The sequence below is a fragment of the Eschrichtius robustus genome, chromosome 3 (assembly GCF_028021215.1).
Source record: "Eschrichtius robustus isolate mEscRob2 chromosome 3, mEscRob2.pri, whole genome shotgun sequence".
NCBI classification, from domain to species: Eukaryota; Metazoa; Chordata; class Mammalia; order Artiodactyla; family Eschrichtiidae; genus Eschrichtius; species Eschrichtius robustus.
Window position 1 is genome coordinate 28,830,838 of NC_090826.1, and position 26,304 is coordinate 28,857,141.

Here is a 26,304-nt window from a genome sequence, read left to right on the forward strand (position 1 = left end):
TGCGCCACCAGGGAAGCCCCCCTTCCCATACTTTTTTATTGTTATTGTTGAAGTTGCAGAAACTGAGGTCAGAGAGGAAAAAGGTCTTGCCCAGAATCACACAGTCCATCGGAGTCAGGACTAAATTCTAGGCACCTGAGTCTAAGGCAATATAGAATAGTAATTCTGAACCCAGAAAGAGGCTAGAGGCAGACTACCCCAGCTCTGCCACTTAACTAGCACCTTGATCTTGGGAAAGTCACGTCACCTCTCTGTGTCTCACTTTTCTCAACTGAGAATGAGGGTGATAAGGGTTTCTATCTCATAGGGCTGTTGTGAGAGTTAAATAACTCAATACTCATCAAGTACTTGGCATAGAGTCTGGCACACTCTGTAATGTTTGCTGTGATTATTTCTACTCTGCCCTGGTCTGAGCCTCTTCCTTTTTTTAATTTTTATTTTTATTACTTTTTTTTAGCACCTTCCATCTGCTTTCTTAATTCCCATTCCCCTTAGCATTCCTCTCATTTCCCTTTCTGTAATCCTTGTCCCTCTGTTCCTTAGGAAGGGAGGGTTGGGTTTTGAAGGAAAGAAAGATAGAGTGACGCAGGAAGTGGAACATGCTTGAGAGCCAGCCAGTGCCTGCCATGGTAACACACAAACACACAGCCTGTGCATATTAGTGTGATGATAGCACACGGTCCACATGATGTCAGTTACACACAGCTTCACTCAACATCCTCTGGGTATGACCAGCCCACACTCAGTCAGTCCAGGCCCTCATGGCTTCAGAAATATCTTGAGCCCTTCTCAGGTGGAACTCATGATGCCCAACCCCAGTGTCAAGCAACTCTCTCTGTCGGGCCAGTTTGTGTCTCCAACTTCCTCAGACCTTGGCTTGGCAGTGGGAGTTACCAGCTGGGGGAAGCCTGAGTGAAGTAAGCACCCTCAGAGGGGCTTTGATCCAGAAACGTGCAGAGAGGCTGTGATGGCCCCCAACTCACACACACACACACACACACAGGTACTGACATATGTGTGCATATGAGCCAGCAGGCTTGAGTCTGCAGCTCACAAACTTCTTCCACCTTCAAGACTGCCCACCTCATCCATAATCCGGTGAGGCGGTCAGAGCAAGGACTGATACCCATTTTACAGACAGGGAAGCTGAGGCCGAGGAGGAGTAGTGCTTTGCTCAAAGGCAAAGGTGCAATAGAGCCGAGAGCAAACTAGGGCCCTTATGTCCCAGCCTCGAATCCTTCTCTGTTTCAAGGTGACTGGGAGCTTCGAGCCTAGAAAGCGATCAGACCAGCGCGGGTTGGAATCACAACCCTATATCTTTCCCAGGGGGTTGCGCCAAAGCCACGCCTCCTCTTGGGCTGTCGCTGGGGAGCTGGGAGAAAGCGGCCCTAGCGTGTCTCTTTAATGCGCGCCCCCGGAGGCCCGGCGCGCCCCCGCCACTATAACTGGAGTGCATGGAGCAAGCTGCGTTCAGAGGAAGAAGGGCGGGTGCTGGGCGCCCATTGACCGACTTTTCCAAGTGCGATCAGCGCCCGTCCGGCCCACATCCCGCCCCCATGGACCCGCCCAGGGGCGCCCACTGCTGAGGACCCGATGCCTGTTGGGCTCGGGGCTGGGTTGCACCCCGCCACCGCAAAGTGACCCCCCGCGGGCCGTGCAGGCTCCCAGCACCTCTTCCCGCAGAGCTCGCCGTCGGGCGAGGGCTCCGCCGCCGCCACGCCTCGCGCCCCGCGCTGCCCGCCCCATGCTGGTGCACACTTACTCCGCCATGGTGAGTAGTCTCGGGCCCGGGGACACCGGGGCGTACCGGGCCGGGGATCCGGGAGCCTGAGTGCTGAACCTTCCGAACCTCCTCCTCCAACGAAATTTCGGAGGGAGGGGGCCACAGCGACTCCGCCCGCTGAGAACTTTGCGCGCCGGAGACCGCTGTCCCCAGCCCAAGGCTCCCGCGCCCACGGGTCATTCAGAGATAGACCTCGGGCCCCGGGAAGCGGGCAGGACGGCAGCTGGCCCCTTGGGAGCTGCGGAGGGTCCTTTCGGGCTGGGTCCTTTCAGCTGCCGATGGGTCGCCTAACGCGACGCTCTTCTTCCCCAGGAGCGCCCCGACGGGCTGGGCCCAGCGGCTAGCGGGGCCCGCCTGTCGTCGCTGCCCCAGGCGGCCTACGGGCCGGCGCCGCAGCTCTGCCACACGCCGACCGCCACCGCCGCTGACTTCCAGCCGCCCTACTTCCCGCCGCCCTACCCGCAGCCGCCACTGCCCTACGGCCAGGCGTCCGACGCCGCTGCCGCCTTTCCCCACCTGGCCGGGGACCCGTACGGTGGCCTGGCGCCCCTGGCACAGCCGCAGCCTCCGCAGGCTGCCTGGGCCGCGCCCCGCGCCGCCGCCCGCGCCCACGACGAGCCGCCCGGCCTGCTGGCGCCGCCCGCCCGCGCCCTGGGCCTCGACCCGCGCCGCGACTACGCCGCCGCTGTGCCGCGGCTCCTGCACGGCCTGGCCGACGGCGCGCACGGCCTGGCCGACGCGCCCCTCGGCCTTCCCGGGCTGGCTTTGCCGCCGGGCCTGGAGGACCTGCAGGTGAGGCCCGAAGGGTCCGGGATGGGCCAGCATCCGCTGCGGTGACTTAGGACCTGGCTGGAGGCAAAGAGTGACCAATGCAGGAACCCGACTTTTCTCGCAGCCTGCCACTTCTTGCTCGTGACTCCCAGGATGCGTCCCACGTCCTGAGTTAGACGCTGCCTGGCCTTTCGGGCGGCCTGGCACTGAGTCCGTGAGCAGGTGCCTGGATGGCGGCGACCCTTCGCCGAGTAAACGGGCAGGGGCTGAACCACTTCTGTCTCTCTCCGCTGGGCAACGTAGGGCACCTATGCCCAGTCGTGGTCTACTGGAGCAGCCTGTGCCTGGAGCGAAGCGAAGTGGAGGAGTTGCCTGTCTAAGGTTCAAAAATGCCCTTTTTGCACGGCATGGCGAGGCACCCAGGGCTCCAACTCAGCCGCAAATGGTGGAGCGCCGGTGAATCCTGGTCCCGCCCGTCGCCGGCCGCAGGCGACGGGTGGTGCGCGTTGGGTGAAGCAGACAGGACAGGGAGCGGGGACAGCAGGGGCTTGGGAAGCGAAAGGAGACTAGATCTACAAGCGTCCTTACCACCACCCTGTCCTATTTGCAGGCCATGGACGAGCCGGGAATGAGCCTCCTGGACCAGTCCGTGATCAAGAAAGGTAAGGAATGGCATGCATCTGCCAGGGCAGAACCGGGCGAGATGGTGCAGGCCCCGGCACACAGACCCAGTTTCTTCCCCTGTGGCGTGTCCCTCCTGTGTGTCGCCAAGCTCAGTGGCCACCGGTCACTCTTTACGGCCCAGTGGAGGGGCTGCGGAGGCTGCAGGCCTGGCCAGAGCTTGGGCACCTGCGGTGGTTGGTGAGTTGGCCCCAGAGCCGGCAGTCTGAGGTGGGCGGGAGCCCCACCACACTCACTTGGCTGGCCTGGCCTTTCCCCACCAAGGTGAGGGCACTCTTTTGGATCTGGAGTTAATTTGCAAAACGAGTTAAACCACTTCTCTGTTTCCTAAGAGGTGTTAATGGGAGTGCTATTCCCATGGATGTTGTTAAATGATTTCCACTTTACCAAGCCTTACCATTTCCTAGCCTGTCTGGTGCTTTCTGCCCCTCCCTTCCTAGCAGGACCTTGGGGGGCCTTGAGGTTCCCCCCTCTTTTAGCAGTTTAGGATTAGGGGAGCTGGTGTGTGACTATTGTGTCGGGCTGTGTGCAGGAAGGTCAGGGCCTGGGTGTTGGTGTCTATGTGAGTTTGGGATCCTGTACATGTCTATATGTTGCTTTCCTAGTATTTCTTGGTGTCTCTTGCTGTGAGTGTGTGACGAGTGTCTGTTATGTTGGTGTAACTTCCATGTGTATGGGGGTCAGGGTCCCTGTTGTATCCCAGAATTTGTTCTTTGGCACTGAAGATCTTTAAGCATGTAGGGTTGCTCCCTGTGTATTTTCAGGATGTTTGTGTCTCTCTGACCTTGGAAAAGCTAGGGGTTTGAGATGTGCCCTCCAGTGGATTTTCGGGCTTGTGAGTTCTGACTGTGACAGGGAAAGGTGAGAAAGACAGAGATTCAGAGAGGCCCAGTGATAAATTTGGGGCAGGTGCAGAGAGGAATATGGAGGCACAGACCAGCCCGCTGTACCTGGGGCAGGCACTGCTCCCCCCGGGATTGGCTCAAGTTGTTTTTCAAACGAGTGAATTCAAGCCTGGGCTCTGTTTGCCCTCCTTGAGTCCCGGGGAGGGGTTGGGGGGAGCTGGATTTCAGGAGTTGAGGCTGAGTTACCTGGGGCTGGGAGTTAGCTGGACCACCTGGTGTACGTGTGGGGAAGATGAGGAGACAGGCCTCCCAGAACTTGGGAGAAGGGGGCTCCAGGTATTGGGGCTGTTACCTGGAGCTGGGGGTTTGGGGAGGCTGCCTGCGGTCCGGGCAGAGGTGTACACTCAGAGCCAGCTCCTTGCTGGCGGCCGCTGCCTTGCTTTAGTGGATTTTTTTGAACCCAACGGGAGAGCTCGGTCTGCAGCGGCAAGAGCCTGCCGCTGTGCTGTCCACCCGGAGATTCAACCATGGTCTTGATCCCCAGTTCTGACTCCTGCCCTGGCTCCGCAGGCTACGGGGGCTCGGGCTCACTGACTCCCTCCGGGAGGCCAGGACCTTGCATTTTGGGAAGGAGCTTGGGGATTTCTGCCCTGGGGGAGGGTAGAAGGATCAGGTGAGGCTCTGAGTACCTTAAACCCCAATCCCCTGGCCAGAGCCAGGACAAAAGACTGGCTACCAAGAAGGAACCAAAATTGCCTCGAGTTAGTTTCTCTCAAAGGACATCAGCTTTCATAAATCCCGGGTCCTAGGGGTGCGCCGGGATCCCCAAAGAACACAGTGAGTGCAGCCCGGACTGTCCCGAGTGCTGCGCACAGGCTCCGGCGGGTGGGGGGTGGACGTGGGCGCTGGTGCTGTTCGGGATGTCGCCGACACGGGCGCGTACACCGGCCGGACACCAGTGTCAGCCCGTCGGTGGCCCAGTGGAGCCTGGCGACCTGAGCTGGGGACTGCGCCCTGGGGGCCCCAACCCGGACGTCGAGTCACAGCCCGGAGCAATGCAGCAAAGGGGGAGGGGCGAGAGCCGGGGGTCCCAACGGCAGGAAGAGGCTGGTTCCTGAGTCTCGAGCTTGTCCTTCGGCTGGCGTGGCGAGCCTTTGAGGAGGAGAGAGGGTCATTGCGGCAGAGCCAATCTGCGAGGTCGGGACCTCGGGGCGGGGTGCGTGGGCAGGGGACCCAGCTGTGGCTAAGCAGGTGGCCCGGTTGGAGCCCTGCGCCCTGGAGCCTCCACGCCCCACGCGGCGGGTAATTTTCGTTCGGGCCCTCCGCAGTCACTGCGGAACTCCGGCCACGCCGCCAGCCACTCGGGCGCAGTTGATTAGCGTCCTTCTTCGCCCTCAGGCCCTTCTGAAGGCATCGGGAGCCCCGGTCAAGTCCTGAAGTCCTCTGGCACCTGCCAGGGGCGGTGGAAGACCATCCCACTCAGACCCGGGCCCTGGAATTATAGAAGGTCGTTCTTGGCTAGCTGAAGCAAAGGATTCATTCCTCCAGCTCCTCCCGGCCCTGGCGGGAGGGGCAGCTGTGTCACGGGCGGTTGGAGTCCTAGGTTGTGAAAGGGAGGCGGCCCCAGCCCTGCACCAGAAGCAGCCTTGCTACCGCAGGGAGGCCTCGGGTCTCGACTTCGACAGTGCGTCCAGGGAGGTTGTAAAATCTTCGCTACTCCACGCAGGGGAGGGGAGGCGAAGTCCCCGCCCCACCACACACTTCCAGGTCGGCAGCCCGTCGTAGCCAGGGTTGCGTGGGGCAAGGATGGCAGATGGGGCTGAGGCTGACCCGAAGGGAAGTGGGGAGCCCTCAGTTTTCTGCCCACATTTGTCACTTTCAGTTTTGTGACCTGTCCTAGGGGCATAGAAAGCAGGCGGGACTGGCCTGAGAGACAGACATGGACAGGAATATTTCCCAGCCAAGAAAGGCAGTGAACAGGGTCTGTATACCTTGTAGTAGGAGCTCAGAAGAGGAGCAGTGAGTGCCTGAACTTGGGAGGCTTCCTGAAGGAGAGACAGCAGGGGGCTCAGTAGGTGCTCAGGAGATTTGTTGAATGAAGGTTTTGAAGTCTGAGTGCATTTGGAGAGGGGGTGTACAAAGGACCGAGCTACTTTCACTCCATTAGGAACAGCACGTGCGTATGCCCTCTCTTTGGAAGGCCAGACAGGTTTAAAAAGGTTAAAAATCTCCGTGGGTTTCAGGCTATACAGTCACAGCTGGAGGGGAGTGGTTTGGGGATGAGAATTGAGATAGTCCTCCTTTCCTCCGAAGAGAGGAGGTAGTTGCCTAATTGGGGGTGGGGAATCCCTCTCCGCTGGGCTCTGTTGTCCAGTCTCAGGACAGGGGATGATGTATTCTCTGCTCTCCCTGGATCTGAGGAAAGAAAAGGGAGATGGGGAGTTTCTGGGATTCCAGGTGAATCTACAAGCAGGGCCAGGACTGGGGTGAGGTAAGTGAGGAACTCACTTGAGGCAAGATTTAGGAGGGCGCCTAAAAGCTCAGTAATCAAGATAAATAATACATCTTAGTGCAATATGTTTAAGATTTTTTAATGCAAAAAATATCCACAATAAACGAAATATCAAAATTTTACGTAAAGACGGAATCTGACCCTGCACTTCTACAACCCTGCCTCACTTGCCTCCCAGGCTACCGTTGGCGCCAGAATGAGACTAAAAAACCGGTGCCCATGCAGATAGACTGTGGACTGTACCTGAGGGCAGCATAGAGCAGGGCAGTGAACCGTAGCAGTTATATTTAAAAGAAACCCTCTAGGGGAGAGGGAAGAGGGGAGGTGGAAGATAGGAGTAGGGGATTAAGAGGTACAAACTTACTATGTATAAAGTAAATAAGCTTCAAGGATATATTGTACAACACAGGGAACATAGCCATTATTTTATAATAACTATAAGTGGAATATATCTTTAAAAATTGTCAATCATTATGTTGTACACTTGGAACTTATATAATATTGTACATCAACTATACCTCAATTAAAAAAATAAAAGAAACCCTCTAGCGGTTGGTGAGAAGGAAACTTAACCAGCAGGTCCCACTGGGGAGATGAGGGGACTCAAGTGGGCTGGGAGGAGGGTCACGACCCCTCCTGTCTGCCTTCCCCCTTCCCCCCAGGCTTTGGACCAGTGGTACCTTAAGTGTGATCTAAGGGACCACATGCATCAAATCCCCAGGGGTGCTTGTTAAAAAATGCAGATTTCCTGGACACCATTTCACATCTCCTGAATGAGAATCCCTGGAATTATGGCCCTGGAACTTCATTTCTTTAACTGATTGATTGAAGTAAAGTGTACATACCTGAAATTCACCCATTGGAAGAGTACAGTTCGATGATTTTTAGTAAATTTATAGAGTTGTGTAACCATTACCACAGTCTGTTTTTTTTTTTAAATGAATTTATTTATTTATTTATTTATTTTTAAATCAACAAGTATTTATAGCCTCTTACAATTTCTTTCTTTTTTTTTTTTTTTAAATCATCACCTTTTTTGACCAGGATTCTTTCTTTCTTAATTTATTTATCTATGGCTGTGTTGGGTCTTCGTTTCTGTGCGAGGGCTTTCTCTAGTTGCGGCAAGTGGGGGCCACTCTTCATCGCGGTGCGCGGGCCTCTCACTATCGTGGCCTCTCTTGTTGCGGAGCACAGGCTCCAGACGCGCAGGCTCAGTAATTGTGGCTCACGGGCCTAGCTGCTCCGCGGCATGTGGGAGCTTCCCAGACCAGGGCTCAAACCCGTGTCCCCTGCATTGGCAGGCAGATTCTCAACCACTGCGCCACCAGGGAAGCCCACCACAGTCTGTTTTAAGACATTTCTAACACCCCCCAAAATTCCTCCATTCCCAATTGTAATTAATTCCCACTCCAGCCCTTAGGCAACCACTGATCTGCTTTCTGTCTACATGTTTGCACATACTGGACATGTTATATAAATGGAACATATAAATATGCTGACTTTTGCATCTAGCTTCTTGTACTTATAATGTTTTTGAGGTTCATCTGTGTTGTAGGCTGTATCAGTAGGTCACTCCTTTTTTATTGGTTAGTAGTACTCCATCATGTGGATGTAACACATTTTGTTTATTCATTCATCAGTTGATGGACACTGGGGTTGTTTCCACTTTTTGGCTAGGATAAATAATGCTGCTATGATCATTTACACACATGTCTTTGTGTGGACATAATGTTTTCACCGCTCTTGAACTCCTAGGAGTGGAATGTCTGTATTTTATGGTAAGTTTGTCTTTAATTTTTTAAAGAAACTCCCAAACTGTTTTCTAAAGTGGCTGTACTGTTTTACATTCCCACCAAGAAAGTGTGAGAGTTCCAGTTTCTCCACATTGTCATCTGCACTTGATATGTCTGTCTTTTTGATTATAGCCTTCCTGATGGTACCTCAGTATCCTTTTAATGTGCATTTCCCTAATGACCGAAGATGTTGAGCACTTTTCCATGTGCTTACTAGCCATTCATATACCATTTTAAGTGAAATGTCTACTCACATATTTTGAACATTTTCTAATTGGGTTGTGTATCTTACTATTGAATTATAAGAATTCTTTATGTATTCTTTATGTACTCTGGATACACATCCCTGATAAGATACAGGATTTGCAAATATTTTCTTCAAGTCTATGGTTTGTGTTTTCATTTTCTTAATAGTGTCTTTTCAGGTGCAAAAGTTTTTGATTTTGATGAAATCCAGTTTATCATTATTTTCTTTTATGGATCATGCTTTTGGTGTTATATTAGGAACTCTTTGCCTAACCCAAGGTCATAAAGATTTTTCTCCTGTATTTTCTTCTAGAAAGACTTGCAATTTTAACCAACTTTCCAACAGAGTCTATTGCACACTCCCCAGAATCAGTGGTCAGACCATATGTACCACCTGTGGACAGAGTGTGTAGACTTGTGTGTGTGTGAGAGTCTTGTCTGATAGATTGGCTAACTAGGAGCTCTGTCGGTAGGACAATCCTATGTCTGTAGGAGTGTGTACATGTGAATGACTTCTGTGTTCATGACCAGGGGGACACCATGGGTAGACCACTTCAGCTTTAGGACTCACTGTGGTGTGGGAGACAAACACCGGTCCCTGCTTTGCAATCTGCGCTAGTTGATTCCCACCTTCATGACTGCTCCTGTCCCAGGCTACCTGCTTCCCTAACCCTGGCCTCCAAACCTCTGTCATTTTTGAAGGAAGAGGCTCTGAGGAAAAGGGTACAGACAAGTGGGGAAAGTAACAAAGTCTGTAATTCGTATACGCAAACACATGTCCACCTGTCATGCGCTACATTAGCCGCACCTATGTTTGCATAAATCTGGCATATACTCTATGTTTAAACATATCAACAGGAGCAAAAGCACTTGCAGATATCCTTACGCGCGTTGCCACATTCTTGCAACAGTCAGGCAGAGCCTATGTGTCTGTAGCTGGGGCTCAGTATTTGTTGTTGAGTAAGTGTGCATACGCACAGTCTCACCCTCAGTGCTCTATGGCAGGGCATGTAGTTTTTATGTATAGACGTTTGTGTGACACGTGTGCTCACATATGTCCCTGTTTGTACATGCACCAACAGCTTCACCCAGCTTTGATCTCTCTCCCCTCTCACAGTGCCTGGCCTCAGGTGTCCCCAGATTTTAATAAAAGCTGGATAGAGGAGGCTGCTGGGGGAGAGAAGAATTTTCTGTTTCTCTGACCATTCCCTCTGGCTAGGAGTCATGGGAGAGAGGACAGTCACTTTGCCCTTCTTGTTAATTTATTAATTCATAGTTTTAGTTTTTTAAGTCGAGCTTGAGGTATAATTTACATATAGTACAGTTCACTCTTTTTAGATGTGCATTTCTATGAATTTTGACAAATGTAAACATATAGTCAAGATATGAAATATGTTAGAGAATAGTTCCATCACCCCAGAAAGTCCCCTCAAGGCAGAGGGACACAGGTGATGAGGGAGCCCGTGCACGGGCCCGGGAGACACTGGGTGGGGGTGGGGGGCATGGCTGCTATTGCGTGTCCAGTGTCAGTGTGTCTGTTGGGTCAGGACATTCTTGCTCTTCACTCTGGGGCAGAGGCTGGGATTAGGATAAGGGGAGTGAGGCAGGGTCGTGCAAGAGCAGGATCAGAGCCTGCTTCTATGTAAATTTGTGATATTGTGTCACCGTGGATTTTCACATTAAATTTTTACTTTTAAAAATATTGCATTAAAATACTGTTTGTCTTGATTGCTGAGTTTTTTGGTGCCTCCTTAAATTTTGCACCCAAGACAAGCACCTCACCTGCCTCACCCTAGTTTTGGCCCTGCTCTGGGGACAGGGAACTTGCCTGGGGTAGGGTGTGTGCTGCTACTCTCTCCACCTCCCCCCACCTCTCCACTTCTCCCACTCAGCCCCATCCACGACCTGTTGGCCCTTCGCTGGTGCCTGAATAGGGACGACCCAGGGAGGAAGGGCAGTTTTACCATCAATTGCTAAAAAAGGAATGAGGTTCCCCTACCCACCCTCCCCCACCCCCACCCCGTGCATATATTGGCTGTGAGCCTTCACTCTTTCTACCATTCCACGTTTCAAGGGCCCTTGCTTCACTCATTTATTCCACATTCACTGACACCCCCTTGTGCCAAGACCCTGCTCTCAGGCACTCCCAGTTGGTGGGGGAGACAGAGGAGGAAGCAGACATGAGGTTCAGTGTGGTAAGGACAGCGACAGGGGGTGAAAAGGAGCAGAGGGTGAGAGCTTAGGAAGCTTTGCATTGGGGGTGGTGCCCGGACTGAGGCTTGAGAAGGAAGAGGCCCTGCTTAGTAAAATGGAGAAGGGCGCCTGAGACAGACAGCTAGCAGTTCTGCGGGGCTTAAAGAGCCCACACACTGGTGAGCTAGTCGTCCCGCATCCCAAGTGGTGCTTCACACGTTCCATTTGACCTGTCCTGGGTTTTTAAATTTTTGAATCAGTTGCCAATGTTTAAAAATCCAGGGACTTCCCTGGCAGTCCAGTGGTTAGGATGCTTCCATTGCAGGGTACATGGGTTCAATCCCTGGTCGGGGAACTAAGATCCCACAAGCTGCACAGTGCGGCCAAAAAATAATAGTAATAAAATAATAATAAAGTAAAAATCCAGAGATTTCACCTAGAAATCTCAAATCCTTGTCTCACCAGCAAAAACAGAAACAAAAAACAAACAAACCAAGAGTTACGGCAATGTTGGTGTATCCTGCATGGTAACACTCGGCCAAGTAGCAGGTCTCCCACATCTCACTTACTTATGTTAACTCCTGTGCTCCCCCCTTTGAAGTCTAGAACTGTGCTGTCCACTGTGGGAGCCACAGGCCACGTGTGGCTATTGAGCACTTGAAATGTGGCTAGTCCGAATTAGGATGGGCTATAAGTGTAAAATACGTGTTGAATTTTGAAGACCAAGTACAAGAAAAGAATGTAAAATAGCTCATTAAGGGATTCCCTGGTGCCGCAGTGGTTGAGAGTCCGCCTGCCAATGCATGGGGCATGGGTTCAAGCCCTGGTCCGGGAAGATCCCACATGCTGCGGAGCAACTAAGCCTATGCACCACAACTACTGAGCCTGCGCTCTAGAGCCCACGAGCCACAACAACTGAAGCCCGCGCACCTGGAGTCCGTGCTCCACAACAAGAGAAGCCACTGCAATGAGAAGCCCGCGCACTGCAATGAAGAGTAGCCCCCGCTCGCCACAACCAGAGAAAAGCCCACGAGCATCAATGAAGACCCAACGCAGCCAAAAATAAAATAAATTAAAATAAAAAATAGCTCATTAATAATTTTTAAAATATCGATTGTATGTTTCAGTGATAATATTTTTATTTTTTATTTATTTTTAACATTTTAAAAATTTTTATTCTTTTTTTTTTTTGGCTGTGTTGGGTCTTTGTTGCTGCACGCGGGCTTTCCGTAGTTGCAGTGAGCGGGGGCTACTCTTCGTTGCGGTGCGCGGGCTTCTCATTGCGGTGGCTTCTCTTGTTGTGGAGCATGGGCTCTAGGAGCATGGGTTTCAGTAGTTGTGGCTCGCAGGCTCTAGAGTGCAGGCTTAGTAGTTGTGGCTTAGTTGCTCCGCGGCATGTGGGATCTTCCCGGACCAGGGCTCGAACCCGTGTCCCCTGCATGGGCAGGTGTATTCTTAACCACTGTACCACCAGGGAAGTCCCGATAATATTCTTATATATGCGGTAAATAAAATATATTAAAATTGGTATTAACATGTTTCTTTTTAAAAATAGGGCTACCAGAAAATATAAATTTATATATGTGGCTTACAGTATATTTGTATTGGTCAGTGTGGGTCGAGAGCCTAAACGGCAGATGGAGGACCAGGCAAAAGGGGTAGGCAGGGCCGGACCACAAAGGAGGGTGAAGGAGGGCACTATGACAGTTAAGAATGTGAACTTTAAAGTCCATTGTCAGAGGTCAAGACCCACGTCTGCTCCTTATTGCTGCACTATCTTAACTTCTTTGAACTTTTAGTTTCTTCGTCTTGAAATGGGGACAGAAAATAGCATCTCCACAGAGCTGTTACTGTGAAGCACTTGGTATATAGTTGGCACTCACTGAAGGACAGGCAGCATCATTCTGCTCAGCTGTGGAGCTGGAATTTAATTCTCAGGCACTGACGGGTTCTAGGCTGGGGAGTGATGGGTGTTTCAGAAAGATCCCTCTGGCGCAGGGGCTGTGCAGAAATTCAGGTGGGAAATGAGAGAGCGTCCCAGTACACCTGGAGAAGTGGCTGCATCCAGGGCACGCGGAGAAAAGAAAGCCCTACTACATGGTGATGGATGGGATGTGGTGGGAGAGGGCAGTGTGGAGGGCCTCACTGAGGTTTCTGGCTGGGCGATGGGATGGAGGGTTTAAATGTGCATCCAGAGAGGGAAACACTGGAGGGGCTCTGCCAGGCCAGGGACTGGGCCAGCCTTGCTTACCTCTGCCTTCCCAAGGCTTAGCACAGTTCCTGGCACACAGGTGCTCAGCAAATATTTGCCAAATGACTGGAGGGCCAAGTGCTGCCTTTGAGACCATAGTCCAGGGCTTGCTACTGGTACTAAGTCTACCAGCTGTGTGATCTCAGGCACATTCCTTCACCTCTCTGGGCTTCAGTCTCCTCATCTGTAAAATGGGAATAATAAACATAGCCCCCTGGTGGGTTGTTCTGAGGATTCAGTGAGGTTATCTGTATGGTGAGTGCTCAGTGACTATTGGCCTCAGGCTCCCCACTTGATCCCCCTCCCCAAACACACAAGGCCTGCCTTTTCTACCAAGGCTCTCACTTCCTTGAAAGAAGAGAAGCCCAAGGGGAAGCAAGTGCCTCAGTCATTCTCCCTTCCCCCTGAGGCTTAGCAGGAGAATGGAGGTTAGACTGCAGGAAGAACTTTCTTTTAGAGCCAAGAGTGTCCAAATGGGTGTTAAAAAATAAACTCAGATTTCCTTCCCTGTCCTTCATAGATATCAGTAGATAATTAGAGAGCATTTGGGGAGGGGGGTGATAGGGTGTGTCTCTTCATTCTTGGTCTCCTTGAGCATCCATCCCAGAGAGACTTGGCAGGAAAGGGGCCAGGGCTGGAGGCCTAATGGGGCCATAACCTCCCTGTCCCAGGGATGTGGGAGTCCAAGGCCCCCAGGGATCTGGGGTTGTGGGTGAGACATGGGGATCACAAGTGAGCGGGGGTAATCAGGGATTGCTTGTGATTGCACAAATCTGGCTGGGCTCTGCTGCGGTGACCCAGGAATCCTGCCTCCAGCTCATACTCCATTTCCTTATTTCCAACTCCCTCTCTGATTACACATGGCAAAACTCCAAGACTGCTGAAGCTGTTTGAGTTTTAACAGGGAACCAGCCTGACTCAGTGAAAGAACAGGGGTTCAAGAGCCAGAGAACTTTGGGTTTAATGTCTACCACCCATTAGCTGAGTGAGCTAGAGTGAGTCACGTTAACCTCATTGTGCTTCAGTCTCTTCCCTTGTAGAGCAGGGATAGTAGAACCTCCTTCTGAAAGGTGCTGGGACATACAGATGCAGCTGTGTGTGCACAGCATGCTAGCACGGGGCCCAGCACACAGCTGGTGCTTCAGCAATGCGCTCATGCCACAGCTGGCTAGTGCCCGTGTCCGGTGGCCCCTGGCTCAGTGTTGTCTCTCTCTCCCTTGCTCTTGCTTCTGCTTCACAGTCCCCATCCCCTCCAAAGCCAGCAGCCTTTCGGCCCTCTCATTGGCCAAAGACAGCTTGGTTGGCGGCATCACGAACCCCAGTGAGGTCTTCTGCTCCGTGCCAGGCCGGCTCTCTCTGCTCAGCTCGACGTCCAAGTACAAGGTGACAGTGGGGGAGGTCCAGCGGCGACTCTCACCTCCCGAGTGCCTCAATGCCTCTCTCCTGGGTGGTGTCCTTCGCAGGTAGGAAGGCCAGCCCACAACTTCCTGCACAGTGCCAAAGCTAAAATGTGTGGTCGTTTCAGACTTTCTCAGGGGATCGGAGAGGGGCCGGCCCCACCCCAGGCCACAGGGTCATCTCCACCTCAGTCTCCCTGGGGAATTGTGCATGCTCTCTGGGCAGGCCTAGGTCTTCAGCAGCTCCCATGGGTCTGTGGGCTTGGGGGTCGGGGGTAGAGAGGAGCCCTGGGTACAGAGAAGGGATGGAGGACTCACCCACACTGGACACGATGGACAAGGCTGGGTCTGGGGAAGGGAGAGTGCCATCTTCACCCCATCCCTCGGGAAGAGGATCCCCAGGACCTAAGGCCCATTCCCTGTGTCAGTATAGGCCTCTCTGATGCGTGTGTTTTGGGGTGGGGAGCATGGGGTCCATGGTTTGTCTTCATAGTTGTGTCTGTCTCTCTCTGTGCATGTCCTTGTGCCTGGGTAGGGTATTTCTGCTTCAGGGCTATGAGCTTTGATATGTTTGAGGATAGTGTTTGTGTGTATGCATGTGTGCATGTGTGTGTATATGTGGTGCAGGAGTGGCCAGGAGTATATGTTTCCGTGAGTGTGAGTTTCCTGTGTTACCTTTAGTGAGATGTGTCGGTTACAGTGTTCTACTCTGTGTGCGTATGTTGTGTGTGTGTGTGACTGCATGCACACGTGGAGCTAGACATACGTGTGTTTACCTGTCTACCTTTGTGTGGGGCTGCATCTGTGCAGGTGTGGGAGTATCTCCTTATTCCTGGTCTCTTTGAGCATCCCAGAGCGGCTTGTATGAGTCCGTGAATGTCTGTACAAATGTCCCTGGGATCCTGACTTGGTGTGAACATGTGTCTCTGACTGTGTCCCTGGGTGTTTGAGTCTGTGTGTCTGTCTCTATTGGTGTGTGTGTCTCTATTCTTGGCCCTCAGTGTGTGTTCATCTGTGTATGTGTCTATGTGCCCCTGGGCAGCTGTGTGTGTAACAGTGTCTCCCCATGTGTGTGTGTTTCCCTGTGTGTCCCTGGGTAGCTGTGTTGGTGTGCTCAGGTGGGAAAAAGGACCCTAAGATGCTGGTCCATCCTGCCCCACCTTGGGCTGTCCCTGTTATTGAGAGGATTAGGGAGAAGTGAGGGGTTCCTGGAGCTGCGTGCTAGGCCCCCCATTCCCGTCTTGGCTGCAAAACCAGTGAGATTAGGAGGAGATTGGGATCAGGTAAATAGAGACCCCAGAGTGTCCCCAGGGCCAGACCCAAGCCTCAGCAGGGTTGGTGGAGGCAGCAAGGCCCTGTTGGGTCACTTAGCATACATGCTTCATCTTGTCTTCATAGTGTGTGTCTTTCTGTGTGCATGGCAAGGGCCAAGTCCAAGAATGGGGGCCGGTGCCTGCGGGAACGGCTGGAGAAGATTGGGCTCAACTTGCCAGCTGGTCGTCGCAAGGCCGCCAATGTGACACTGCTGACTTCACTAGTAGAGGGTGAGGCCTGAGGGGACCTGTGTCATCCAGTGTGATTGTGTGTGGCTGTCTCTAATGCAGGAGGGTGTGTTTAGTCATGTGTGTGTTCTCTGTGCACCATGTATAAGTAAGGGGTGTGTGTGATATATGTGTACAGTCTTTAAGTGTATATGCAAGCACACATGTGCATGTGCTGGTGCAGTAGAGAGCGTGTGTGTGTGTGTGTGTGTGTGTATAGGGGGAAGAGTGGCCAGTGTTTGGATGTGGTAAAGAGATGAGGGGGTCAGAGTCCCTTCCTTGGAGGTTGGTGACTCTCAGCTCGATCATCTTGAGTTCAGCCTCTGGGACAACTGGTGGGCTCAGCTCCCACCCCTGAGCTCAGAGCCCATCTGAGGTAGCCCCAAGGGAGGGCAGCGGGGTTGCGTCTAGAGCTGAGAGGGGAATCAAGAGAAGATATATATAGAAGCAGGATGGCGCCGGTCAGGGGTTGGAGGGTCAAGGCCGTGCTCCAGGCTCAAAGGTACACCTGGCTGTAGTGACGGCTCATCTCTCTGCCTCCCCTCCCTCCTAGGAGAGGCCGTACACCTGGCCCGAGACTTTGGCTACGTCTGTGAGACCGAGTTCCCAGCCAAGGCAGCTGCCGAGTACCTGTGCCGCCAGCATGCTGACCCTGGGGAACTGCACAGCCGCAAGAGCATGCTGCTGGCCGCCAAGTGAGTGAGGGCGCCATGCACCGGCTGTCATGGGTGCCGTGTACAGGCACATGTTGGTGCAATGCACAGACACAGACACCAAGCATGGGCACAATGGATACCACTCGTGTACATGTGATGTACACATGGTACATGCGGCACTGCACACAGGCACACCTAGGCTCCATGCTGTGCACGTGACAGGGCACACATGGATACATGTGAACATATCTGGATTCTATACATCAGCACAGTGTCACAGACAGGCTTACATAAGTCCATGTGTGGGCACCACCAGCCCCAGTCCTGTCATGGGTCTGAGGTTCTCTGGCCTTGCTCCCCCTGCCTGAGCCTTGCCAATCAGCCCCTCTGCTCCAGTGACCTCCATCAGGGCACCAACACCCACCCAGACCCCTGGGTTGACCCCCCTTTGTCCTTACTTCACACCTGACCCCTCTGCAAGTCTCACTGATGCCTCCCTCACCACCACTTTCATGCCACCTCAACTCTGGTCTCCCAATCTCACTCCTGGACGTTCACCCCAGCACCCCTCTGTTCCCCCAGCCTCCCTGCACATGCACTGATCCCTACCCAAGAGCCTTCAATGGCTCCCACTGCTACTGCAATTGATTTTCAAACTAGGTTCTGTAGGGATGCCGCAGGGCCTGTTTAATGAACTCGTGTTCCATTAAGATTTAGTTTTTAGAAAGGGTCCCATTGCAAGAAGAGACAGACACGGGGGCGGGTTTGAAAACCACCATTCTATTAAGTCAGACTCCTTTGAGGGCCCCCATAATCTGGTCTGCACAAACTCCACCCACTCCAACTGACCCACTTGCTCTCTCCTGCCCTCCTGTCCTTGGGCTTGCTCTTCTGCTTAGAACACCATCCAGTCCCCCACCTAACACAGTCCTTCAAATCACAACTCCATCCTCCCGCCTTCGAGGTTTCCTCAAGTCCCCTAGGCAGCATTGGAATCACAGACTCATGGGACTGCCATGACTCATGGGGCCTTTGAGGCTGCTCATATAGGGGCTGGAGAAACGTATCTAGGGCAGGGCTCACGTCACTCATTAATCAGCTAACTCATCAAGCACTTCCTGGGTCCCAGTCATGTCTAAGTTGCTGACCAGGTTCCTTGGTGATGCACAGGTGAGACACAAGTGATTCTTCTGCCTGAGCCACATACAGGATGCACAGAGAAATGAATAATGGCTGCAAACTGGAGATGGATTCAAATCCCAGCCTAGTCACTTGGCCAGGTCATCTAACCTGTCTGAAACCACCCAGTTTCCTCTTCCGTGTGATGGGAATGATAATGACAGTATAGATTCGTTGTGAGGATTAAGTGAGATGATACACACAGTGTGCTTGGCACAGCATCCAGGCCTCAATTCATGTTCACTGCTAGCTATTATTTCAGTTATTTAAGGCAGATTCTGGATTGTTCCCCAAAAATTTCATAGACAAACCTCTTGAAGCACTGGCTGTTTTGGGTGGGGGTGGCAGTAGGAGAGGGAATCAAGGAAAGTTTCCTGGATAAGGTAGGAGTTGAGCTGGACTTGGAATGTGGGCAGGACACCCACAGAAAAAGAAATCGTAGGGTATTGGCATGTGCTATTTATTAGCTGTGTGATATTGGGCAAATCAGTTAACTTCTCTGAACCTTAGTTTACTTTTCTCTAACACGGGTATGATCATTATTTGTAGACTATTGGGTCAGCAATCATATATATAATGTATATAAAGTACCCAGTATGTGGTGGGTCCTTCCCTGGACTCAGACCTTTGTCCTCTAACCTCTGACCCTCCTTCCCCCACCAGGCAGATCTGCAAGGAGTTTGCAGACTTGATGGCGCAGGACCGTTCACCGCTGGGGAACACCCGCCCAGCACTCATCCTGGAGCCCGGAGTGCAGAGCTGCCTGACACACTTTAGCCTCATCACCCATGGCTTCGGCGGGCCTGCCATCTGTGCTGCCCTCACTGCCTTCCAGAACTACTTGCTGGAGTCACTCAAGGGGCTGGACAAGATGTTTCTAAGCAGTGCAGGCAGTGGGCATGGTGACACCAAGGCTTCGGAGAAGGATGCCAAACATCGGAAGTAACTGCTTCCCCCACCCCATCCCTAAGGGGCTCCCAAGGTTTGAAATGAGGTCTCTGCTCCTGGGGGTGGGCCTGACAGGATTAAAAAGTGGGGTTGGAGTCAGGCCACAAAGAGAACATTCCTCCAGAAACCCATGAGTTAGGGGTCTGGGCTGGAGTAAGGGGAGGTGGCCTCTGTGGTGGTTTGTAGATAAGGGCCCAGGCGTCTGCCTCGCGTGTGCAATTTTCTGACCCTTGACTGCTCAGAAAGGCTTGGACAGGAAATTGCATGGAAAAGCCTGATTCTTGGGGCCAGCGCTGCTCACTAGGGTGCCCATTAGGGTGATGGGTGCTCCTAGAGGCCAAGGCCTTGCTGTTTTTACTAACAGCAGGAGAGGAATTAACAAACCAGAGGTGCTACTGAGGAGTTGGTGCCCTTCATCCCAGAATCTCCTACCCCCAGAAGAGGGGTGCTGGCGGGAGGCCCCAGTGGGCTCTTTGGACCCCTGCCACTCTTGGAAAGAAGTGGGCAGGAGGGGCCCTCAAGGAACAGAGAAGATAAACACAAATTGGATAACTTGAATCCAGGCTGTGCTTCAGTCCTGTTGCTGTCTGTCCTATTTATTTATGTTGTAATTTAAAGTTTAAAAATGTTCAGTGCAACTTATTTATCCCAATGAGTTGAGGACTCTTGTTTCAATGTCTTCTGCTCTGCACCAAGATGTCCAGCTGGACCAGGATGGAGAGGGTGTTTTTGCTCGCAAAGGGCTGTTGGTGGGCCGGGAGGGAAGAAAGATGTCAGGGACCCTGAGGTTGTTGCTGGGATTTTGTATTTGCTGTTGTTTCTCTTGACCCTGCAGTCAATGTACCTCCCCAACTCTCAGATTGCTTTCTCATTCTCTTAATAAAACCTTTTCATTGGATATGAAGCTCTCCCTGTCCTTCTTCAGCCCAGGCCTGGATTTGCCTCCCAAGAGGGCAAGGTCACGGGGGAGAGGCAGGGCCTGGGAATTGGGGGTGGGGGGTTGGGGGGGGGTAGAGTGGTAGGGGGACTATAAGGGGGAAACCTCGGAGTGGGCTGTGGGCACCTGTGTGTGAGGGGATACAGATGGTGGGTCTATCTGGCTTCCCAGTGTGGCTACTGTGTGTGTGTGTGGTGTGTGTGTGTGTGTGTGTGGTGTGTGTGTGTGTGTGTGTGGTGTGTGTGTGTGGGGGGTGTGTGTGTGTGTGTTTGTGGTGTGTGTGTGTGTGTAGTGAATCCTGGGGGGGGCTGTATGTGTATTACTGTGACTTACTGGGCCTGTGTGTGAAAGTGTCAGTCCAGCTATTAGGTCTGTGTGATGTGTTAACATGACCATTGGTGGTGGGTCTGTATGTGTGTCAATATGAATGCTGCTGATGATTATGTGTGTCTATCTGGCTCATTCAAATCCAGCTCTTTTGTCTCCTTGAGGATTTCATTCTTGAGGTCATTTTTCTTTCCTGCACCTTATTCTCTCTCTACTGAATCATCTATACTAGATCGTTTCCCAAAGGACACATATTCTATGATCTCTTACCTCACAAAACATAAATCCTTTCCCCATTTACTTCTTTTGCAGTTGGAGAGTTTTTAAAAGATTGCTACACCCCTACCTCCACTTCCTCACCCACCCTCAATTCACTCCTCAACCACTTTAATCTGTCTTCTATCCCTACCAGCCTATGGAAATCCACTCAGCAAGGTCATCAATGGCCACATGTCAAACCCAAAGGCCCTTTTTCTGGACTTAGCAGCATTTGACATGGCTGACCACTTGCTCTTCTCTGAAATTCTCTCTTCTATTTATGTCCAAAATGGAGTACTTGACTCAAGTACTCAAATCTTGACCTCGCCACCTTCTTGACCCAGTTGCTCAAGCCAGAAATTAGGGAGTCATATTTGATTCTTTCCCTACACCCAATCCATCAGAAAGTCCACATCCTTTTCTATCTCCTCTGCTACCACCCTAGTCCTCGAGACTATTACAATAGTCTTCCAACTGGTCTCTCTGTTTTCACTGGTACACCTTCATACTAAAGCCCTGCAACAATCAAAACTTTGCCTACTTCTTCAACCATATCTTAAACTATTCTCTTCATCACTCACTTTGCTCTAGCCACACTGGTTTCCTTTCTGTTCCTCAAATTACCACTTTTATGCCTCAGGGCCACTGCACTTACCGTTCTCTTTGCCTGGAATTCTCTTCCCCCAGTTCTTTGTAGGTGTGCTGCCAGAGACAGATGGTCAGGTGTTTTGCAGAAATGAAAGGTCTGGGCGTCATCTCCCAGGGGAAAGGTCCAAAGATGTGATTTCTTCTCCCAAGAAGTTTCCCTGCCTCAGCCCACACATATGAAAGTAGGATTGGAGGAAAGGCTGAAATTATGTTCTGCTTTAACGAAAGCCGTGGGCCTGCAAGAGACATTCTACTACTAAAATTATTTTAGACTATGGGAAGTTGAGGGGATTAAATGAGGTAAGACATATGGCACTTAAACTATTTCAGCACCCTCTTCCATCTCTTAGGGGTTCCTTGTCAGCCTCCCTAACCTCTTCACTAGTCAGAGCTAAGCTTCCCTACCCTAAGGCAAAACAGGTGCTCTCTTCTCCAACCTATCCCCTCTCACCCCAAGCCTGGGAAGGAATAAATTGTTTTCTGTGTATTAATCACCTGAAAGCAGATGGGAACCAATCGGGAGACCATTCTGAGCAGTGTTTGGCCCGGAGTGTTAAAGCATCGGTGCATTCCCAGTGTTTTTCAAACTTGAGGAAATTGATTTAGGACATAGCTGGCATTAAAAAAAACAAAATCTGGTAGAAGAAAACAGATTAGAAAATATCAGAGTGCACTACATCACGACTCAATCATACATATATACATACCTGTAAGAAAAGTTCCAGGAAGCAATGCTTACCCTTCTTACAGTAGGTATATATATATACAGGTGTGAAGTAAAAAACGTATGCTGAGGCCATCATCAATTCAGTTGGGTCATGGCTTTATGAGGTACAGAAGAGGGAAAGGAAATTGGGGAGCTGGGTTGGTAAAGGATTATGAAATGTTTAGCATGTCAAACCAAAAAGGTGGGCTTTATTCTATAAGCAATGGAAAACCATCAGAAAAGTTTTAAGTGAGGAGAGGAATGGATGATCCAATTTTGAGAGTACAGAGAAAAAACTGGAGAGGGAGGAGATTAAAAGTAGAGAGAAGTTAGGAAGCTGTTAAAATAGCCCAAGAGGGACTTCCCTTGTGGCCCAGTGGTTAAGAACCCACCTGCCAATGCAGGGGACACAGGTTCGAGCCCTGATCCGGGAAGATCCCACATGCCACGGAGCAACTAAGCCCGTGCGCCACAACTACTGAGCCTGCACTCTAGAGCCCGCAAGCCACAACTACTGAGCCTGTGTGCCTAGAGCCCGTGCTCCACAACAAGAGAAGCCACCACAATGACAGCCCCGCACACTGCAATGAAGAGTAGCCCCTGATTGACACAACTAGAGAAAGCCTGCGTGCAGCAACAAAGACCCAATGCAGCCAAAAATAAATTTAAAAAAAAATCCAAGAAAGGGAGTTCCCTGGTGGCCTAGTGGTTAGGATTCCAGGCTTTCACTGCCTTGGCCCGGGTTCAATCCCTGGTCGGGGAATTGAGATAATGGAGATGGAGATTTTCATTAAAAGATTTAGGAAGGTAAAGCAAGCATACTCCAATAAAACTTAATAATAATAAAAAAAGATTTAGGAAGTAAAACTGCCAGAACTTGGTGACTATGTGAAGGCTGGAGATAAAGAAGGCATCAAAAATGATGCCCAGCTAAATGCAATATAGTATCCTGGATCATATCCTAGAAGAGAAAAAGGACATTAGTGGAAAAATCAGTGAAATCTGCATAAAGGCTGGAGTTTAGTTAATATCAATACTAATGTGCCAACCAATGTTGGCTTCTTAGTTTTTACAAATGTTAACATGTTAACATCAGGGGAAACTAGGTGAGGGGTATAAGAAAACTCTGTGTTATCTTTGCAACTTTTCTGCAAAACCAAATTTATTGCAAAATAAGCTTATCAAAGATAAATGATGCCTAGGTTTCTGGCTTGGGCACTTGGGAGCTGGGGGCTGATGGTAAGGCTCAGATTTAGACATGCTGAGTTTGATGTCCCTATGACTAGAGGGTGAGATACCTAGAATTAAGTGTATCTTGAGCTCAGAAAAGACATCTGGATTGGAGAAAACAGACTGGAAGTCAGGGTGGGCTGGCGGGCTTGCCTATGAGACTGCCCTGGGGACACTTATATTCAAAGGCAGAGAACAATTTCATTCCTGGTGAGGCTTGGATGTAGAATAACAAGTTTACCAATAATTATGTACTTATTGAGCACTTACCACATACCAGGCCCTGTTCCAAACGCTTTATATTTGCACATGGAATCCTCATACAATTTTGACCATTCTACAGATGGGAAAACCATGAAGCAGGACTGCTCATGCCTTAGTAGTGGCACTCAACTGGGGCAAGCAAAAGAATCACCTGTGGAGCTTTAAAATAGATGCCTCGGAAAGAGATTCAGGAATCTAGCCAAAAGCCCACACCTATGCATACTGATGGTGGTGTTTGATGATGAACCAGCTGTGGTCATGTGAATCATCTCTTTTGCCCATTTATTCAATGATTAGCTTGCTTCTTATGGTACAAATCATTTACCATTGGTGTATTAAAAAGTGTACGACATTCAATTTGATATTAATCCAATACTGTTAATACAAATGTGCTGATCTATACGGAGAATCTTAGAGAGATGATATATCTCGCCTCAGATAAACCAAAAACCTATTGTATGTGGTATTAAGAGTAGCACAGAACGGAATAAAGTAGGGCTTACCTTAGTTTAAGACCAAATGGTGCTCACAGTATGGTTCCCAGACCAGCAGCATCAGCATCAATTGGAAATATTAGAAATGTAAAATCTCAGGCCACACCCTAAACTACAGGAGTAGGACCCAGCAAGCTGTGTTTATAAGGAAGTTGGGATGCATGCTAAAGTTTGAGGACCACTGCTCCAAAAAAGCTTCAATCTGGTGGTTCTCTATCATCACCTAAGATTAGAAGCTTTAAAAAAATATTCCTAGTCTAGGCCCCAAACCTGTTCGTTAGAATCCGGGAGTGAATGCAGCCTAATCATGTAGACTGAAAAAGAAAACTCCCCAGGTGACTCATACATACATCTGGTTAAGAACCACTGTTTTAGTGGCACCAATCAAAAAACATCTACATTACTCATTTCCAAAAAGCTAGGTTAGGAAGTAAAACAGATACCTGGTTAACCACCTACAGTACACCAATTTCATGGAATATTATGCAACTGTCAACAACAATAAGGTAGCTATTTAGGTACTGATATAAAAACAATCTCCAACAGAGTGTTAAATGAAAAAAAGCAATATGCAGAACATTTAAAAATATTTTTTAAAAGGGACATGTACATGCATATATTTCATATAAGAACAGCATATCTCTTAAAGGTTAGATAAGAAATTAGTAGCTGAAGTTTCCTCTGGGAAGGGAAGATGGCGATTAAATTATAGGGATGGGAGAAACATTTTTACTGTGTGTTTTTGTACTGTTTGCATTTTTTTTTAATGGCCCAATAACAATTACTTTTTTTGGGGGGGTTCTTCTAGATGTTTTACAGTTTTACTTTTTATTTATGTTTCTTTCTTTTTTTTTTTTAATTGGGGTACAGTTGTTTTACAATGTTGTGTTAGTTTCTACTGTACAGCAAAGTGAAGTAGAGTTCCCTGTGCTATCCACCTGCTTTTTATTAGTTACTTATTTTATACATATTAGTGTATATATGTCAATCTATAGGTACATGTATTACCTATTCAAATTAATTAAGTTAAAAATGTTTAAGACTAGGGGCAATAAAGAACCACTGCTTTAGAGGGAATGAAACATTAGCAAGCAAGCTGTCAGCTGCTAAAGGACAATCAGAGCATTAATGAAGGGAAAGGGGCAGGAGGAAAGACAGTCCTGGCAAAAAGTCCCATGCAGGTAATCCTCCCTCCACGTCCTTCCTGAGGTTAGGTACACTGAGACTCAACCCAGAGCGCTCAATTTATCCACAGTCAGCTTTATTCTGAAATAACCATCTATGGAGAGCACACGTCAAAAGAGTAGAAAAAAATAAAGGAGCCCATCAAAAAAAGTTCCCTGGCAAGTGGGAGGGAGGGCATGACGTTAGGAGCCCTGTTTAGGGAAGGAAATGTTGTCCAGGTCGTGGATGCCATTCTTGTCAATGATTCGAACACTGAAGGCTGGCAGATTCAGGATGAAGCGTTTCTGGAGCTGCAGAGAAACATGAAGGAAATCAGTCAACAAATTTTTATTGAGAACTAACTGTGGTCCAGGCTCTGTTCTAGGCACTGGGCATATCAGCAGATAACGATCTCTGCTTTTGTGGCGCTGGTATCCCATTGGAGGCAGTTGGCACTAGGACCCTGAGGAAAGCCCCAACTGCAGGTGGAGGCTGACTGGAAGGTAGTGAGCAAGAGCTGAGGGCTTGACTCTGGTCAGCCAGCTGATGAAGAATGAGACAATCTAATGCTCTATTCCTCACAATTTGCCACCAATTAGCCTGGTAAACACAGACTTCTCTTTTAAAATGTCTCAAGGTAACAAGCCAACCAAGGAGCGACTGCCCTAGGAATAAGCTTTGGACCAAAGCCATGTACTCCTAGGTCCCAAGAGTTTGCTCCAGTCACCCGCCCACATTATAAGGACCAGATGTGTGTGTGTTTGTGTGTATAGCTGGGGGGTGGTGGGAAGGATGGCCTCAGAACTACTCTTGGAACAACTCCTGCTTCTGTCTCCTCCAATACAAGCTAACCTGTCATTAAAGAAACACCTCTGGACTTTCATGAGACTCTCTGCTTGAGAGGCTGTTCCAAAGGAGCTGTGGTCTATGTGCATAAAACCAGACGGCCCCATTAACCTGGCTGGAGATTACTGAGAAACACAGCTGGAGGAAATCTTTGCTTCTGTGGGCGACTCTTCCTGGACACCTCACTTAATCTCTAGATAGAAGGCACAAAGCTCCACGTGCTCCCTTAGGGGCATATCCTGGAAATGTACCCCTCTCCAGGCCTAAGCCCTCCCTCTCTTGATGTTTCCCATCTCCTTTACAGATGAGGACTGGACAGCAACAACCATGTCCATTTCTACAGTCCTCTCTGGCTGATGACTCCTGTGTCCAGAAACAAGCTCCAAGATCAAGAAAAGGTGACAATAAGGAAATGTGGGTTTATAAAATAATCATATTTAGGATCGTTGGGGAATAAAGTCTCAAAGCATTCAATATTCCAGTGGCTTCTTCCTGGCAGCTCCTTGCAACACTTGGGGCTGCTGGACTAATACGGCCTCTTGGCTGAATGGTTAATAAGAAAAGCACATGAGTTTATTCTCAGCTTCTGCTTTGGAAAGGGGATTTACAAACAAGAGGAAAAAGGGGCACTATG

At 50.1% G+C, this 26,304-nt stretch overlaps 2 protein-coding genes across 2 annotated transcripts in view; one reads left to right on the forward strand and one right to left on the reverse strand.

Moving 5' to 3' along the window:
- The first annotated feature begins 1,744 nt into the window (after positions 1-1,744).
- On the forward strand, positions 1,745-18,794 carry TFAP2E (transcription factor AP-2 epsilon). The gene is made up of 7 exons (XM_068537870.1): positions 1,745-1,771; positions 2,096-2,575; positions 3,165-3,216; positions 14,316-14,538; positions 15,898-16,016; positions 16,567-16,708; positions 18,512-18,794. Exons 1-7 carry the CDS (start codon positions 1,745-1,747, stop codon positions 18,792-18,794), a joined length of 1,326 nt encoding a protein of 441 aa, XP_068393971.1.
- Positions 18,795-24,900: 6,106 nt separating this feature from the next.
- Positions 24,901-26,304, reverse strand: part of PSMB2 (proteasome 20S subunit beta 2) — a 39,859-nt gene continuing 38,455 nt past the window's right edge. The window contains exon 6 of the mRNA XM_068537871.1: positions 24,901-25,135. Within this exon, the coding sequence (XP_068393972.1) occupies positions 25,028-25,135 (108 nt within the window). The 3' untranslated portion in view covers positions 24,901-25,027. The remainder of the gene's footprint in view (positions 25,136-26,304) is intronic.

What these genes read in the sequence shown, in the direction of transcription:
- TFAP2E (XM_068537870.1), top strand. Translation starts at nt 1,745, where the DNA reads ATGCTGGTGCACACTTACTCCGCCATG. An exon ending in TGCACACTTACTCCGCCATG is followed by an intron (nt 1,772 to 2,095) that starts GTGAGTAGTCTC and finishes CTTCTTCCCCAG; the next exon opens with GAGCGCCCCGACGGGCTGGG. An exon ending in AGCATGCTGCTGGCCGCCAA is followed by an intron (nt 16,709 to 18,511) that starts GTGAGTGAGGGC and finishes TTCCCCCACCAG; the next exon opens with GCAGATCTGCAAGGAGTTTG.